The sequence below is a fragment of the Adiantum capillus-veneris genome, chromosome 20 (genome assembly GCF_014529385.1).
Source record: "Adiantum capillus-veneris isolate H3 chromosome 20, ASM1452938v2, whole genome shotgun sequence".
Lineage (NCBI taxonomy): Eukaryota > Viridiplantae > Streptophyta > Polypodiopsida > Polypodiales > Pteridaceae > Adiantum > Adiantum capillus-veneris.
The window spans coordinates 135,092,660-135,106,800 of NC_140950.1; the positions used below are offsets into that span (position 1 = coordinate 135,092,660).

Sequence of the window (14,141 nt, forward strand, 5' to 3'; positions counted from 1 at the left end):
GTTAATGAAACTGCCCATAGGGCTACAACCACCTCTTCAAGAGAGGGCTACAACAACCATGATGGGGAGACTCTCCCAATGAAAAACCAGCATATGTACAATGGGGCCAAATCAAGAAATGGGGGGAGGGAAAAGCCACACAGGTGGTCAGTAGTGCCATCGGAGTACACCCTGGACCATGGTGTAGAAAGGCCCAGGACGCCATAGTTGAAGGAAAGCCTCTCTGCGCTCCCGCATGCGGTTAGAGCTGCCCTGAAGTCTCTCGAGTTGTCCTCTGAGAGTGTGGATCAGCTCTAGCCAAAGATCGCGAACAGTCTCTGCTGGTGGCACAGGGTGAGCCTCAAAGATGCGGAAGCAACGGGCCCGCTAGATGAACCAGAGTGTGAGGCCACTCGCTGATGAGCTCTCGACACTCCTCTCTCTCACTGCACCACTCCTGTGGAGTAAGCTCTGTGGCAGACTGGAGTGTAGGTCGCCCCTCCTGCATCACTATCATCCTGCTGGTGGAAGATAGCTCAAACTGAAGTGCCGGGCCCGTGAGGGTGGACCAAGCCGCTGCTCCCCAAGTGTACTGTCGAGCCGTGGAAAGAGCAGGCATCAGCTGAAGAACTCTAAGCCATCCCAAAGACAGTGACACTAACTCTCCACAAGAGGGTCACAAGCTGCACATGCGGCCGAGAGACCACTATGCACTAGCCAGCTCCCAACTGCTGTAGCTCTGTGTGCAACCAGCCACTGAAAACAAGGTGACTCGCCTCGGCTGTCTGGAGTCCCACAACCTCTCCCAGAAGGTTGCCAAGAACTCAACTGTGAGACCCTCCTCCTGCCAATGAGGTGCTGCAGCGGGGCGAGCCTCTCTCTGTGCTGCTAGTATGTGACGTCCCAGTCGAACAATGTACTGAAAGAACGGGACACCTGGGTGGTCTGCAGAAGAGAAAGGGTCCCTCCAAAGCCACTCTCCAGGATCCCACTGTACTCGTGCCAGTGGACAGCACTCCCAAGCCCACAGTCTCCAATGTCCAATCTCAAGAGCTGCTGGTTCAGGATCGATTACACAAGTCCTCCCACAGATGCCCACCACTCGGATCCTTTGAAAACAGCACTCTGCCACCTGCGGGGCCTCTACTACAACTCGCTGTAAGCGTCCCTCACCCTGTAGCTCGAAGAAAAGGGATGGAACAGTCTCTGAGCAGGCCCGGACTGAGATAAGAACCTCCAGTCGTGTGAAGGCTCCCATCCACCTCGGTGCTACTGGCTCGAGCGGTGTGAGCCACTCAGCTGGAACTGCCTCTGAAATGTCCTGGCACATGCTTTGCACCCCTCTCATGCCCTGTAGATGGAAACCCTGCACCTCCTCTGACAAGCCTGAAAACTCTAACCAGTCACCTAAGGAGCGCGCTGGGCCCGCTGCCATGGGACCCTAGGAAACATGAGGCCGACTACCAACCAAGTGGCCTCTCTGAGTGCTAACCATGGGGTTCCAAACAAGGGGTTGTTGTAGGCGCTCCTCCATGCAAGTAGGCTGTCACTGCTCCAGGCCTCGTCGCAAGTGCTCCCAAGATCGAAGCAAACTCACAGCGAAGCGGTCCTCCAGTCTCCTGCTCAAACCAACTCTGCGCATCTCTGTGAAGATCCATCTGGTCGAAGGTCGCCAGGGGCCTCCAGCCTGAGGCACCCTAGCACGAAGCCACTGTAGCAAGAACTCCTTCGAGGGCTCCTCACCTGGAAGAAGTCCTCTGACTATGAACTTCCCAAGAAGGGCTCTGCTCTGCTGTGCTGGGTCAATGATCCCAAGCCCTCCCTGTGAACAAGGAAGAGTGATGACCTGCCAAGCCACTTTGGCTCGGGCTATTTGAGTGTCACGTCCTGACCAAAGGAAGTTCCTGATTAGCCTCTCTACCTGGCTGATACAAGAACTCGAGAAGATCCAGCAAGAAGTGATGTACCACATAGTCGCCAACAACACCTGGTTGGCCACTACTACTCTGCCAGCCAAAGAAAGTCGTGCTGAGCTCCAGTGTAACAACTTCCTCCTGATAGACAGGAGGAGGGGAGCAATCTGCTGCTCGGGAGACAAGTCCAAACCAACCTGACAGCCCAAGTACCGAATTGTAGTCCCTGGGGGAATCCACCTGAAGCCCTCTCCTGGCATCCAATCTGGCACAGGAGTACTATCAACCGAGAAAGCCACTGTCTTTCTCCAGTTGGTCAGTGCGCCAGATGCACAACAGAAGGTCTTGAGAGCTTGTTCACACCTGTGAAGGTTGGCCTCCTGGCCATCTAAGTACAAGGCTGAGTCGTCGGGCGGCAAACTCAACGTCTAGTAGCTCATCTCCCCGAATAGGGAGTGCTAAGCCCCGCAGACCAACCTGCTGCGACACCAAAAACCTGCTCATCGCCTCCGTATAGAATAGAAAGAGGAAAGGGACAAGAGGACAACCCTGTCTGACCAAACGGGTGAGCATGAAGCGATCACCTCTACCTCCTGCCAAAAGTACCTTACTGTGAGCCTGTCTGTACAAAGCTTACACCCCTCTGATCCAAGCATCTGAGAAGCCCATCCTGCGTAGAGTGCCCTCTAGAAAGTCCCAGTCAACTCTGTTGTATGCCTTTTCAAAATCGAGAAGAAGAATCACCAGGTCCTCACCACGGAGCCGCGCTAGGGCAGAAGCCTCCCAAAAAGTAAGATGTTGTTAAGGATACTGCATTCCTTGACAAAACCTGTCTGAGTCCCATGTATAAGGCTCTCTAGAAGTGGCTGGATCCTCAAACTCAGAGCCTTGGCAAGAATTTTGTAGGCTGAGTTGAGGATGGTGATGGGGCACCACTGTCGAATCTCATCCAAGGAGTTGCCCTCCTTGAGAATGAGGTAGATCAAGCCCTCACTCATGTTGTCAGGCATCACTCCTGTGTGCAAGATGTACTGAAAAGCACTACAGAGATCTGGGCCAAGCAAGTCCCAGTACTCCAAGAAAAAACTGGGAGTCAACCCATCCTCACCTGGACAACTACCACGGGGGAGGGCACTAAGAGCTGTGTGCAACTCCTCAAGCTGAAGTGGCAGCTCAAGCCTCTGACGCATCTCCTCAGTCACAAGGCAAGGCATGTGTGCCCACACCTGCTTCCTGCATGCATCATGACGCTCTGACTGAGGCTCTGCAGACAGTAACTCACGGTAAAAGTCAGTAGCAACTGCACGCATATCCTCGAGCTCATAAGCAATTGACCCGTTGGGCCTCCTCAACTGACTGACCTTGGCATGCGAATGCGGAGGTCCCACTGCCTCGAAGAAAGCACCATTCACTCTGTCGCCCACATGTGTCCAATGAGATGCCTGTCGTGGAAAGCAAACTCATGTCGCCGCTCCTCTGTGCTAACAAGCTCCTGGCGAGCTTGCTGTAGCTGCTCCTCCAACCAAGGACTGTCTGGATGCTGCTCCTGCATCCTCTGCAATGAAGCAATGCCTCGTCTGAGACGCTGCTCCTCCTCTCTCGCTGCAGCCCAGCGAGCCAAAGACTCCTGGAGAAAGAAACGACTAATCTGAGCTAGTCCTGAGGCCACTCTGTCAGCAGGAGAATCCTGCTTGTCCAAGCTCTCTGTCCATAGAGCCTCTAGTGGCTCTCTGAGTGCAGAGTCCAGCAAGACCCTCTCTGGGATGCGAAGCATCGTGCTCCCTCTCCTCTGCCTGTCTGCCACTGTGAGGATCACTGGTGCATGGTCCGAGAAGGAAGTCCCTGCCAGAATGCCACCTGTCCCTCCCAAGTCACTGAAGTGGTCACTAGTGTAGAAGCGATCTATCCGCGATAGATTCACTCCCACTCTGCGGTCCGAACGAGAGAAGGCAAGGCTATATGGGGTCCTAACAAAACTAGAGTGCTGCCATACATCCGAGACCCTCAGTCATACAAAACCTCTCCCAAGCTGCCAGCTCAACTCCATGCACGGTAGCATGGCTACCACCAATCTTGTTAGAAGGGTCCTCCAACATGTTGAAGTCCCCCCCTATGCACTAGTGTTCTGCCTGCGGTAGAGACTCAACTATCTGTGACCAAAACTCTGTTGAGCACTCGCCACATAGGGCGCATAGATGTTCAGGAAGCCCACAAGGCAACCCTGAACCTGCATAGTAATCCACTGGGCCCTTCCTGGCACAATAATCCCTCTGCCCACAATGGCGTGCTGCAGAGAATCCGCAATAGTCATACATACCCCACCTTGGATGCCTCTAGCTCCAAAAGCAGCCGACCAAAAAGTAAAGCTTAAAGGCGAGTCTGTTCCAGTTGTTTCTGCTTTTGCTATTTCATATGTAATAAAGAATCATCTTTCTGCGTACTTGATCTTTGCAAAAGAAGTACCTCAAAGTTGTATCTAATTTGTCTACCTTAGATAAAGACAGGTCAACTTTTTTGAGTGGTTTCAGTGATTGTTTTTCGGACTCTTTGCCAGGGGAGTTACCTCCTGAGAGACCTGAGGATCATACCATAGATCTTGTGCCAGGTTCTAGTCCACCCACCATACAGGGTTAGTGCAGCCCAGCAGAAAGAGATTATGAGTCAGGTCAACGAGCTTTTAGAGAAGGGGCTGATTCAGCCCAGTTCATCCCCTTTTTGTTCGCCTGTACTCTTAGTGCAGAAGAAGGATGGTTCATGGCGCATGTGCATTGACTATCGCGCCTTGAATAAGAATACCATCAAGAACAGGTTCCCCATACCGAGGATAGATGACATTCTTGATCGGCTTGAGGGAGCGTCGTTGTTTACAAGAACAGACCTAAAGAGTGGGTATCATCAGATACACATTAGGCCAGAAGATGTCCATAAGACTGCGTTCAGGACAACATTTGGTCTCTATGAGTTTCTTGTTATGCCATTTGGTCTCACAAATGCTCCTGCCACGTTTAATAGAATGATGGACAAAATTTTTAGACCACATAGAAACTTCGTTGGTACCTTCTTTGATGACATGATTGTCTATTCAAAGTCTGAAGAGGAGCATAGGGATCACTTGACTGCAGTTTTCAATGAGTTACGTACGAACAGGCTACTCATTAATGCGAAGAAGAGTGAATTCTTTTTGCAAGAGATTCACTTCCTTGGGCACATTGTTTCAAAGGATGAGGTACGCATGGATCCCGCTAAAGTGGAAGCAATTAGATCATGGCCAGACTTGAAGTCCGTACATGACATTCGAAGCTTTCTAGGCTTATGTTCCTACTACAGGAGGTTCATCCGAAATTTTGCTGAGATTGCTTCTCCACTCCATGCACTACAAGGAAAAGGAGTTACTTTCAAGTGGACAGCCAAGGAAATTTTAGCGTTCAAACACTTGAAAGAGAAGCTGACTTCAGATCCAGTAATCATTTTTCCAGATCTTTCGAAACCTTTTGTGGTTTAGTGTGATGCGTGTGGCCATAGTCTTGGTGCAGTTCTAATGCAGAATGGCCGAGTAGTCGCATATGAGAGCATAATTCTTTTGAAGACTGAAAGGAACTTGCAAGTCTATGAGAAAGAATTGTTGGCAGTAATTCATGCTCTCACTAGTTGGAAACACTATCTGCTAGGGGCTGATTTTGTTGTCCAAACAGATCATCAAACCTTGCGATATTTTCTTACACAGACGAAGTTGTTTGAGAAGCACATGCGATGGGCAAACATCTTGTCAATGTTCCATTTTCAGAGACGAAATGAAGACACAATATGCTGAAGATTCAGATTTTGCAAGGATCTATGACCAACTTGTTGATGGGCAACATCATGAGCACTATATGCTTAAGAATGACTTTCTCATGATGCATGGAAAGTTATGCGTTACTAAACAGTTACGGCCAAAGATTTTGATGGAAAGTCATGCTCCACCTTATGCTGGGCATCGTGGAATTGATGCGACAGTGAAAGGGGTTGACGCATTCTTCTATTGGCCAACTTTGCGTCAAGATGTTGACACATTTGTAAGATCATGCTTAGTATGCCAAAAAGTCAAATTTGACAGACAAAAGCAACCGGGATTGTTGCAGCCATTGCCGATCCCAGATAGGCCATGGGAAAGCATAGCAATGGACTTTATCTTTGATCTTCCAAGGACGCAAACAGGCAATGATGGGATTTGGACTATTATTTGTAGGTTCAGTAAGCAGGCCCATTTCATTCCTGTGAGGAAGAAGATAATGCCAGAACACATGGTCAAGATATTTATGAGTAATATCTTTAAATATCACGGGATGCCTCAGTCAATTGTCAGTGACAGGGATCCACGTATGACGAGTCTCTTTTGGAAGGCATTGTTTGAGAACATGGGCACTACGCTAAAGTTCTCTTCTTCGTTTCATCCGCAAACTGACGGAGAGTCAGAAGAGGCAAATTCTAGTGTTCTGGACCTGCTCAAATGTTATGTGTCAGAGCACAAGGCAACTTGGGAACACCATCTTCCATTGGTTGAATATGCTTACAATAACACTGTGCATACGTCAACAGGTAAAGCACCATTTGAGATAGTGGAAGGAGGGAAGAAAGTCCCGCCCATTTTGCAGACTAAGGACAAGATTTTTGAGGTAGACAAGTATGTGCAAGATATGGATGAAACATACAGGAAGATAAAGATTGCTCTTGAGAAGACTCAGGCTAAGCAAAAGAAAGCTGCTGATCGTCATCGTCGTGAACTTGTATTTTCACTTGGTGATTGGGTGCTTTTGCGCTTTGAAAAGGCCAGGTTAAGGAAAAGGAAAGGCAAGGAACGCTTGTTTCCTAAGCTCAGTATGCGATATTATGGTCCTTTTCAGATTTCAGAAAAGATCAGCGATGTAGCTTACAGATTAAAGCTACCAGAAGGCTGGAAAATACATAATGCTTTTCATGTCAGCCTTCTAAGACCCTTTGTTGATGATGTGCCAGAGAATATGCTTGATGAGGAACAACCCGAAGTGGAAGAATTGGATGAAATCCTCGTTCCTGAACAAATATTGGCACATAAAGAAAGAAAGGTTGCAAGACGCTATTTGGTGAAGTTCAAGAACTATCCATCGTTGGATGCCAAATGGATGGAAGAGTCTGAATTGGTTGATTCACCTCAGCTATTGCAATTGTATCTTGAAGCCTTTCAGATGGAACCCACAATGACTTGATGTAGCCTTTTCTGGAGCAAGGCAAGAGCATGGTTCATGATGCTCAAGAGAGTAGTTAAGCAATTGTGTCTACTCTTTCCATACAGAATTTAGCTAGAGAAGTTTGTGCTTGAGAGTACACTAGAAGACTTCTATGCTTGATATATGTGTCGTAGCCAGGTTGGTGGGATTGTTTAATCGTCCAACGCTACATTTCCGGAAGCATGTATATCTTGGATTCCCATCATAGAATATATGTGATATCAGGAGATACTGCATGTATTATTGGCATGCAAGCGAGGTCGCTTGCAGTATTTCAAGGGTGGGGTGTGTCACCAGAAGGTGTATTTTTCCTGTTGCCTTCCGTAAATAAGTACTAGATATTTTTATTTATTTTTATTTTTACTTGTTTTCCCTGGGACGCTTGAAAAAGTGCAAGTGGACATTGCATGGTCAGTGTGAAACGGCTGTGGCTGAATAGGTTTCTCACAGCGGGAGTCTGGGTCGGTCAGTCTGGGACTGGTCGGGCCAGTTAGCACTGAATTCTGATGAGTATGGAAGCCTGTGTGTGCCAAATGAACTCTGGGCCGCTCGGAAAGTCACTTATAACTTTATAAGTCAGTGGGAACTAGGGAATTAACTCAAAGGGGCAAAGTTGACACTTGGCAGTTGTAGAGCCATCTGCAGGACACCTCAGCTGGAGGAGGCGCCCAAGAGAGAGAGGGGGCTGATTTTTCACACAGAAGTGACCTACAGTGTGTGTGTGTGTGAGTTGTGGGTGCAGGTCTATAGCTTTAATGGAAAGCTTGCCTTCTCCTCTGTCTCATGTAGTGTGATGACTTGCTCTCGTGCATCTCTCTCTCCCCTTTGGCACATATGGTAATGTCTCACTAGTTGGGCTACTTAGATGAACATGTACAGTTCTGGGGGTTTATGCGCGTTTGCCAAGGCAAGAGTCTTCTGAACAGGAACCGGATTAGCTAATTGCTAATCCCCCACAGGTACGCACAGTTCCATCGCGAAAGATTGTGAGTTTGGAGAGTTTTCTCGCGTGAAAACTCGTCCAATTCACAGGGGAACTATCCCATTGCGTGCGGGAGCCCTTGGGACACACGTAGGCGTGTTCGCTCCGCTAAAAACGATCTGAAACAGAAAATTACAGCCTGCTGTGTTTTTCTGCAGGTTTAGGGTTTCGCACCTAAACTGCAAGGGAACACCGGGGGAGCCTCGTGAGAGCCTTGGGATGCGTGTACAGGCTTTTGGGCACCCGGCAGTGAAAAACAGGGAATTACAGCCCGCTGAATTTCTGTGACAGCTCACCAGAAAGCTTCCAGATAGCGAGGGAATCCGTCCTAGACAGGTGCTTTTGACCTACAGGGGTTTTTGCGCCGTTATGTTGCCAAAATCAGGTCGAAAACCTGTGTTTTCAGCCCTCGCCAGGTTTGGACAGCTTTGTGAAAGCTTGTGCGAAGTGGTCGGATCGTCTACTTTAATTTGAATAAAGAAATACCGAAAGGGGCGCCAGTCTTTGGGGCCTACAGGGTGTCGGTCTTGTGTGCGCAGTGACATTCTAGTCATTGGACGCAACTGTGTTCTCTTCCCTTCTCAGTGCTCTGTGTAAAGTTAACAGGTAATTGAAATAGTACCGCCCTCTACGTTATACAGGCCGGTTATAGTACCCCATGAGACATGTGAGTGTCCATGTATCTGGGCCTCGTCACAAAACCATCCTCCGTAAGCTGGAGGCGATGCTCTCTGTAGAAAGCCATCTTCGTGCCTAGCTCCTGTACTGGCTGTATCCATGTCCTCTTGGTGTCTAGTTGGGTCAAGTCCTGGCGAATGAGCCTGGTGATCTCGGACTGTGTAAGAGTCAGAGAAGGCGCATCCGGTGAGTACTGGAAAGGAGGCAATTTGTCTATGCTGAACCCATGCGCCTGAAACCATGATGTCATCTCCCCATACCAGCATGTTGTATCTCCCTGCACGGCTAACTGTCGAGAGGACTCAAGTGCAAGGCGTGGCATATCTGTCTCTGGGGAGTTCCCACATGCGGTGTATGAAGGAGACCGATCTTGTGAGCGCCTCAACCACCAGTGGGGGGGCAACTAGCTCTGCTCGTATAATAGCACGTGGTACTGAAGTCTTGGCCCTAATGAGCCGCGAGATCATAGAGACCAGAGGCTTCTCCATGTCCCCGCATCCATCACTTCGGCCTGTCCTCCCGTGATGGTCCAGCGAAGGTCCCCAAATCTCAGCTCCATAGAGCAATACAAAAGCCACCAAAGTGTCAAAGAGCCAGAGCTTTGTCCGAGGCTCCTGAAACTGGACCTGTGGACACATCCTTTCCAATTTACCCAATGCTGCATGGGCTCTGGTCAATCGAGTCTCTGCTGCCCTCCTCATTGAAAAAGTTGGCCCACTGAAAACCACTCCAAGGTAAGTGTAAGCATCTGTATACTCCACCTTCTCCTGTCCGTATGTGAAAGCGGGCGCTGACCTCCTGATCCATTGTGGGGTGGTATTAAATACCACGATCTTGGTTTTACCAAGGTTGACGGACAACCCACTTTAATTTGATTTTCCCTGCGGAAAGCACTGCCCACCAAAAAGCAAAAGGAAAATCACAAAAATCAGAAAGGCCGATTCTCTTATAGGTGCTAGAACAAGAGCAGACCAGGACATTGGGCGCAAGGCGGCAGGCCCCCCATTATTTTGGTTTTGAGGCTGACGCCCGCAATGGGCTGTATGCTTGATGCGGATGTATGCTTGATGCGGGAGACAATGTATGCATAGTGTGGATGCATATGTACGTTTAGTGGCTCTTTTCCGGACAGTGATTAAGCATGAGGAAGCTGAGTGATAAAGCCGATCCCCTAGAGAATGCCATTCAAAAGTGCAACAAGGAAATGACGGAGACTATTACCAAGATGAACCGCAATCTATTGGGCACAAAAAAAATGTTGGAAGGACGCGTCCTGATCCAAGAAAGCAAGATAAACGCACTGGAAGACCGAGTGACGACTCAAGACGAAGAGATTGCGTCACTCAAGAAAGATCTCGTAGAAGCACGATCAAGCAGCACACTGGAAGAGGGCGAATTGCGACCCTCAGTAATCGAAGAAATCAACACTATCAAGGAGCAAGTACGGGCCATCAAAGAGGGAGAAGAGCAACACAAAGAGATGACGATTTCTTGGGTGGATGTTCTTACCAAAACTTAGCAGAAGGAGGATGAAGCCGAGAAATGGATCGAGGTGGCCAAGAAAGGAAAAGGCAAGGAGATAACGTCCACGTCCACACCCACTATCATTAATCAGACACTAGAGGAGGAGCAAAGAAGACGTGTGCGCGCTTTACATGTGAGAATTTGCGGTCTTAAAGACAAAGGCAATGTGGACGAAGAGGTAAAAGAACTCATGGCCTTGATGGGGGTTCATGAGCCGACGCACACAAGAGCTTGGAGAGTGGGCAACATAAAGAAAAATGGAAGCAGTGGGGAAACCTCAAAAGAAAGGGCACTCATCCTCCGTTTTCCCTCCATGGAAGCGGAAAAGTCCTTGAAGAAAAGGCCAACTCTTAAAGAGACGGGCATTTTTCTCGGGGATGATCTTACGCTCTCGCAGATCGCTCATATGCAAGAAGTAATGCCGGAGATTAGAGCAGCAAGGGGAAAAGGCAAGATTGCCTTTTACCGAGATGGAAGAGTAGTAATAATGGAGCGACGCTTCACATGACGGTGCGAGACTTATGGGACCACACTCAAAGTGGCTGCCTGGAATTGTAATGGATCCATGTGTCTTGATGTGGGTGCTTTTGAGGATAGCTTTACTGGAAGAGACATCATCTTTACTGTGAGACACACGAGGCCCCTAGGCAATCCATGCCTCACATCAGTGGATACAGATGGGAGACAGCTTACAGACAGGAGACACGCTCAGAACACAGAGGACGGGGCTCGGGGGGAGTGGCAGTGTTATTTAGAGAGGATTTGCAGCCATTGGTACATATAGCCCGCAAGGATGAGCAGGCTAGGTACATGTGGGTGAGATTGAAAGCAGAGACTGGCAGATATCTCTACATTGCTATTTGCTACTTTCCCCCGAGTACGTCGGGCTATGCATCACCCAGAGGACAATCCCCCTTTTCTATTTATGATGATGACATATGGGAGTTCTCTAGAGATGGTGACATTATCATTCTAGGAGACTTCAATGCTAGGACTGCCCATCACCAGACAGTGTTTTATGATACTTCAGAGGAGATGATGAGAGAGCTAGATGTTGTAGAAACGGGCCTGTCCAGATTATCCCACGATGCGGAATATACTGAGTATGGACGACACCTGATAGACATGGGCACCGCAAATGGACTGGCCATCTTGAATGGCCTACAGAGGTTTCCTACTTCGGGAGGTTTCACATGCTTCCCACACAGACATGGAGCCAGCACAGTGGACTATGTCATGGCACAACCAAGCCTCATCTCTAGTATTGAGGACCTCACGGTTGGGCCCAGACCTGTTGGTGTGGCAGTGGATCATGCTCTTATATCGCTGACCATTTCTTTTCAGTTTAGTGTAGCACACAGGCTACGGGCAGCACCCCCTACTCGCTACACCTGCACGCGGGAGACGGACTCTATATACATAGATGGGATCTATAGACGCCTGTGCACAGAGGAACCAGAGCGGCCTCTGGAGGAGCTTACTACTATATTGACACAGACACTACATGATGCAGCAGCAGAGGCATACCCACATACCCAGCCTGAGCAGAGACGCCGTTCAGGGAGCATGCCCCATAACATTTGGTATGATGAGGAATGCCGGGACACTAGAACTAGACTTCAGAGGGAGGTGCTTTTGGGGAACATCACTCATAGGCAGTCACAGATTGACTTCTGACGCCTAGTGCGGCGGAAGAAGAGGGCATTCCTAGCTCGCCTAGAGCAGGATCTATACCAGCTATTCTTGAGTCAGGACTCACGTGAGGCGTGGAGGCTCTTTCATGAACACTCCCCCCCCCCCCCCCCCCCGCCTGCCATCACTGCTACAAAGGCCTGGGGCCAGTATGCATCATCTTTGTACACAGTTCCTGAGCAGCCCCCCCTTCCCGACCCCCCCGAGAGAGAGAGAGAGAGAGAGAGAGAGAGAGAGAGAGAGAGAGAGAGAGGGTTTTGGCATGATTGCAGATGGATTATTTGGAGCAATGATATGGTTGTCATTACATAGGCTCTTCTTACTTTTTATTGGGCATATTTGTATGATTAATACTGATCTTCTCGTACTGCAGGTTCACTTGGTCAATGATGGACCTGTGACTATTCAACTTGATTCTCTGAAAACAAATGACAAAGATTGAAGAGGCTTTTTCTATCTCTATTCATCATTGCATAATTTATGGTGACCTCTGCATCACCATGTATAGGCATATTTTGGCGGAATGAACATTTTTTGGAATTGAGGGTTGACGGCTGTTGCCACATTACTTATCCAAGAACAAACAACACATTTACTATGCTGAATTCCACCCAAAAGCATCTGTCTTGTCAAATTCAATCTGTTACATCAGAGTTTTGGGTAGAACGGGTTGCATAATAAAGCTAAGAATTTGAAAGGATTGAAAACTGATCACAAGTGAGATTGGGCTCGGCTTGTAAGCTAAATTTTCGCCGGTGACCTATGCAGTAGTTTGAAGCTCTCCTCATAAGGTATCTTTTTTGGTGCTGTTGTGTAAGTCACTTTTATTCTCTTAACCGACGAGTTTTTTAGCTAAGAGACTGGTCTACATGTCCTATCTTCTGAATGCATCATGACGGGCTCCTATCTTCCTTGGTGGGGTTCATGTTTTGGACTTCTCGTGAACGTTCTTTGGATGGTTAGCTGGTCTCTCCATTCGAAAGGCAGCACACCAGACAGCCAGAAATTGAACGCGAAGGGATTTGGAAGTGTGCAAAGCACTGCTCGAGAGGTAGGACAGACAAAAGCAAATGTGCAACACTCTCTTGCCCAAGTAGATAACATGGACATCGTGCATTTGAATTTTGTGTTTGTCAAGTATACCTTCTACTGGAATTTCTACAACTATGCATTGCCATCATAGGAGAAAGAGGACTTTTCCATATGCATGTAGGATGTGTGCCACCAAGAGTCAGTTTTTGCCAAGTGCCACGAACACATTAGGGTCGTAACTTGGCATGTATGCATTGACCTAAAATCTAATAAAAAAAAAAACCTCACAATGGTGCCAATTAGCCAATCTCTCAAGGAGGAATTGATAGAACCCAAAAGAATGATAATGATTACCCACACCAAAAGGACATCGAGCAATATGAAACGAAGTACATTGCCCATTCTCATCCACTAGATCATTCAATATATACACCCCTCTGTGTGCCAAGAAATATTCTTTCCAAAGCGCTAGCTCAGTTCATGTAGTTGGAGTAGCCAAGCTCTAATAAACTTTCCAAATGAAAATAATTGCAAGCAAATCTAGTTTTGGATGCCAAGATAACTGGTGTATGGACAGCTAGACATGCAGTGGAAAAATTGATTAAAAACATCTTTGAAGGAGGTATGCAAATGGCAAAATGGAGAGGAACGTGATACATCACATAAATGCCAATATTTATGTTCAAGGTTACTTTCGAGTAGCAAATTTAACCCAAAAAAACAGCTTCAGCCAACATATGAACATGAACACTCATAATATTCAACTTGCTAGGAGAGCACGATCGCTTCATTGAGTGCAATCACAAGGCTTTCGCATGATGCTTATTTTGCCAAAGAAGTCTTAGCCAAAGAAGTTCTAAGACTTCTGAGGAGATGGGCTAGCTGACCAATGCAGCAATGGAAAAAGAAACTAAACATATGCTATTGAAATAGATTGCACAATTGGCAAATGAAAATGTAAAGGCAAAGTGTTTCCGTCGCACCCACTCCTCACCGAGAAGAAGTACATGAGGCCAAAGGATAACCCAAATGACAAAAGATGTTAGTAGGCTACATGATTTGACCAGGTTACCAAGGAGCATTACACATGGGCTA

The 14,141-nt window shown here is 48.0% G+C and overlaps 1 protein-coding gene across 4 annotated transcripts in view; it reads left to right on the top strand.

Annotated features, from left to right (window-relative positions):
- The window catches only part of LOC147433287 (D-Tyr-tRNA(Tyr) deacylase family protein), a 51,536-nt gene extending 38,666 nt beyond the window's left edge, over nucleotides 1-12,870 (top strand). For all 4 annotated transcript variants that reach the window (XM_086492895.1, XM_086492897.1, XM_086492896.1 and 1 more), the window contains one exon: nucleotides 12,388-12,870. In XM_086492895.1, coding sequence (XP_086349021.1) covers nucleotides 12,388-12,456 — 69 coding nt within the window. In that variant the 3' untranslated portion in view covers nucleotides 12,457-12,870. The remainder of the gene's footprint in view (nucleotides 1-12,387) is intronic.
- Nucleotides 12,871-14,141: the final 1,271 nt, after the last annotated feature.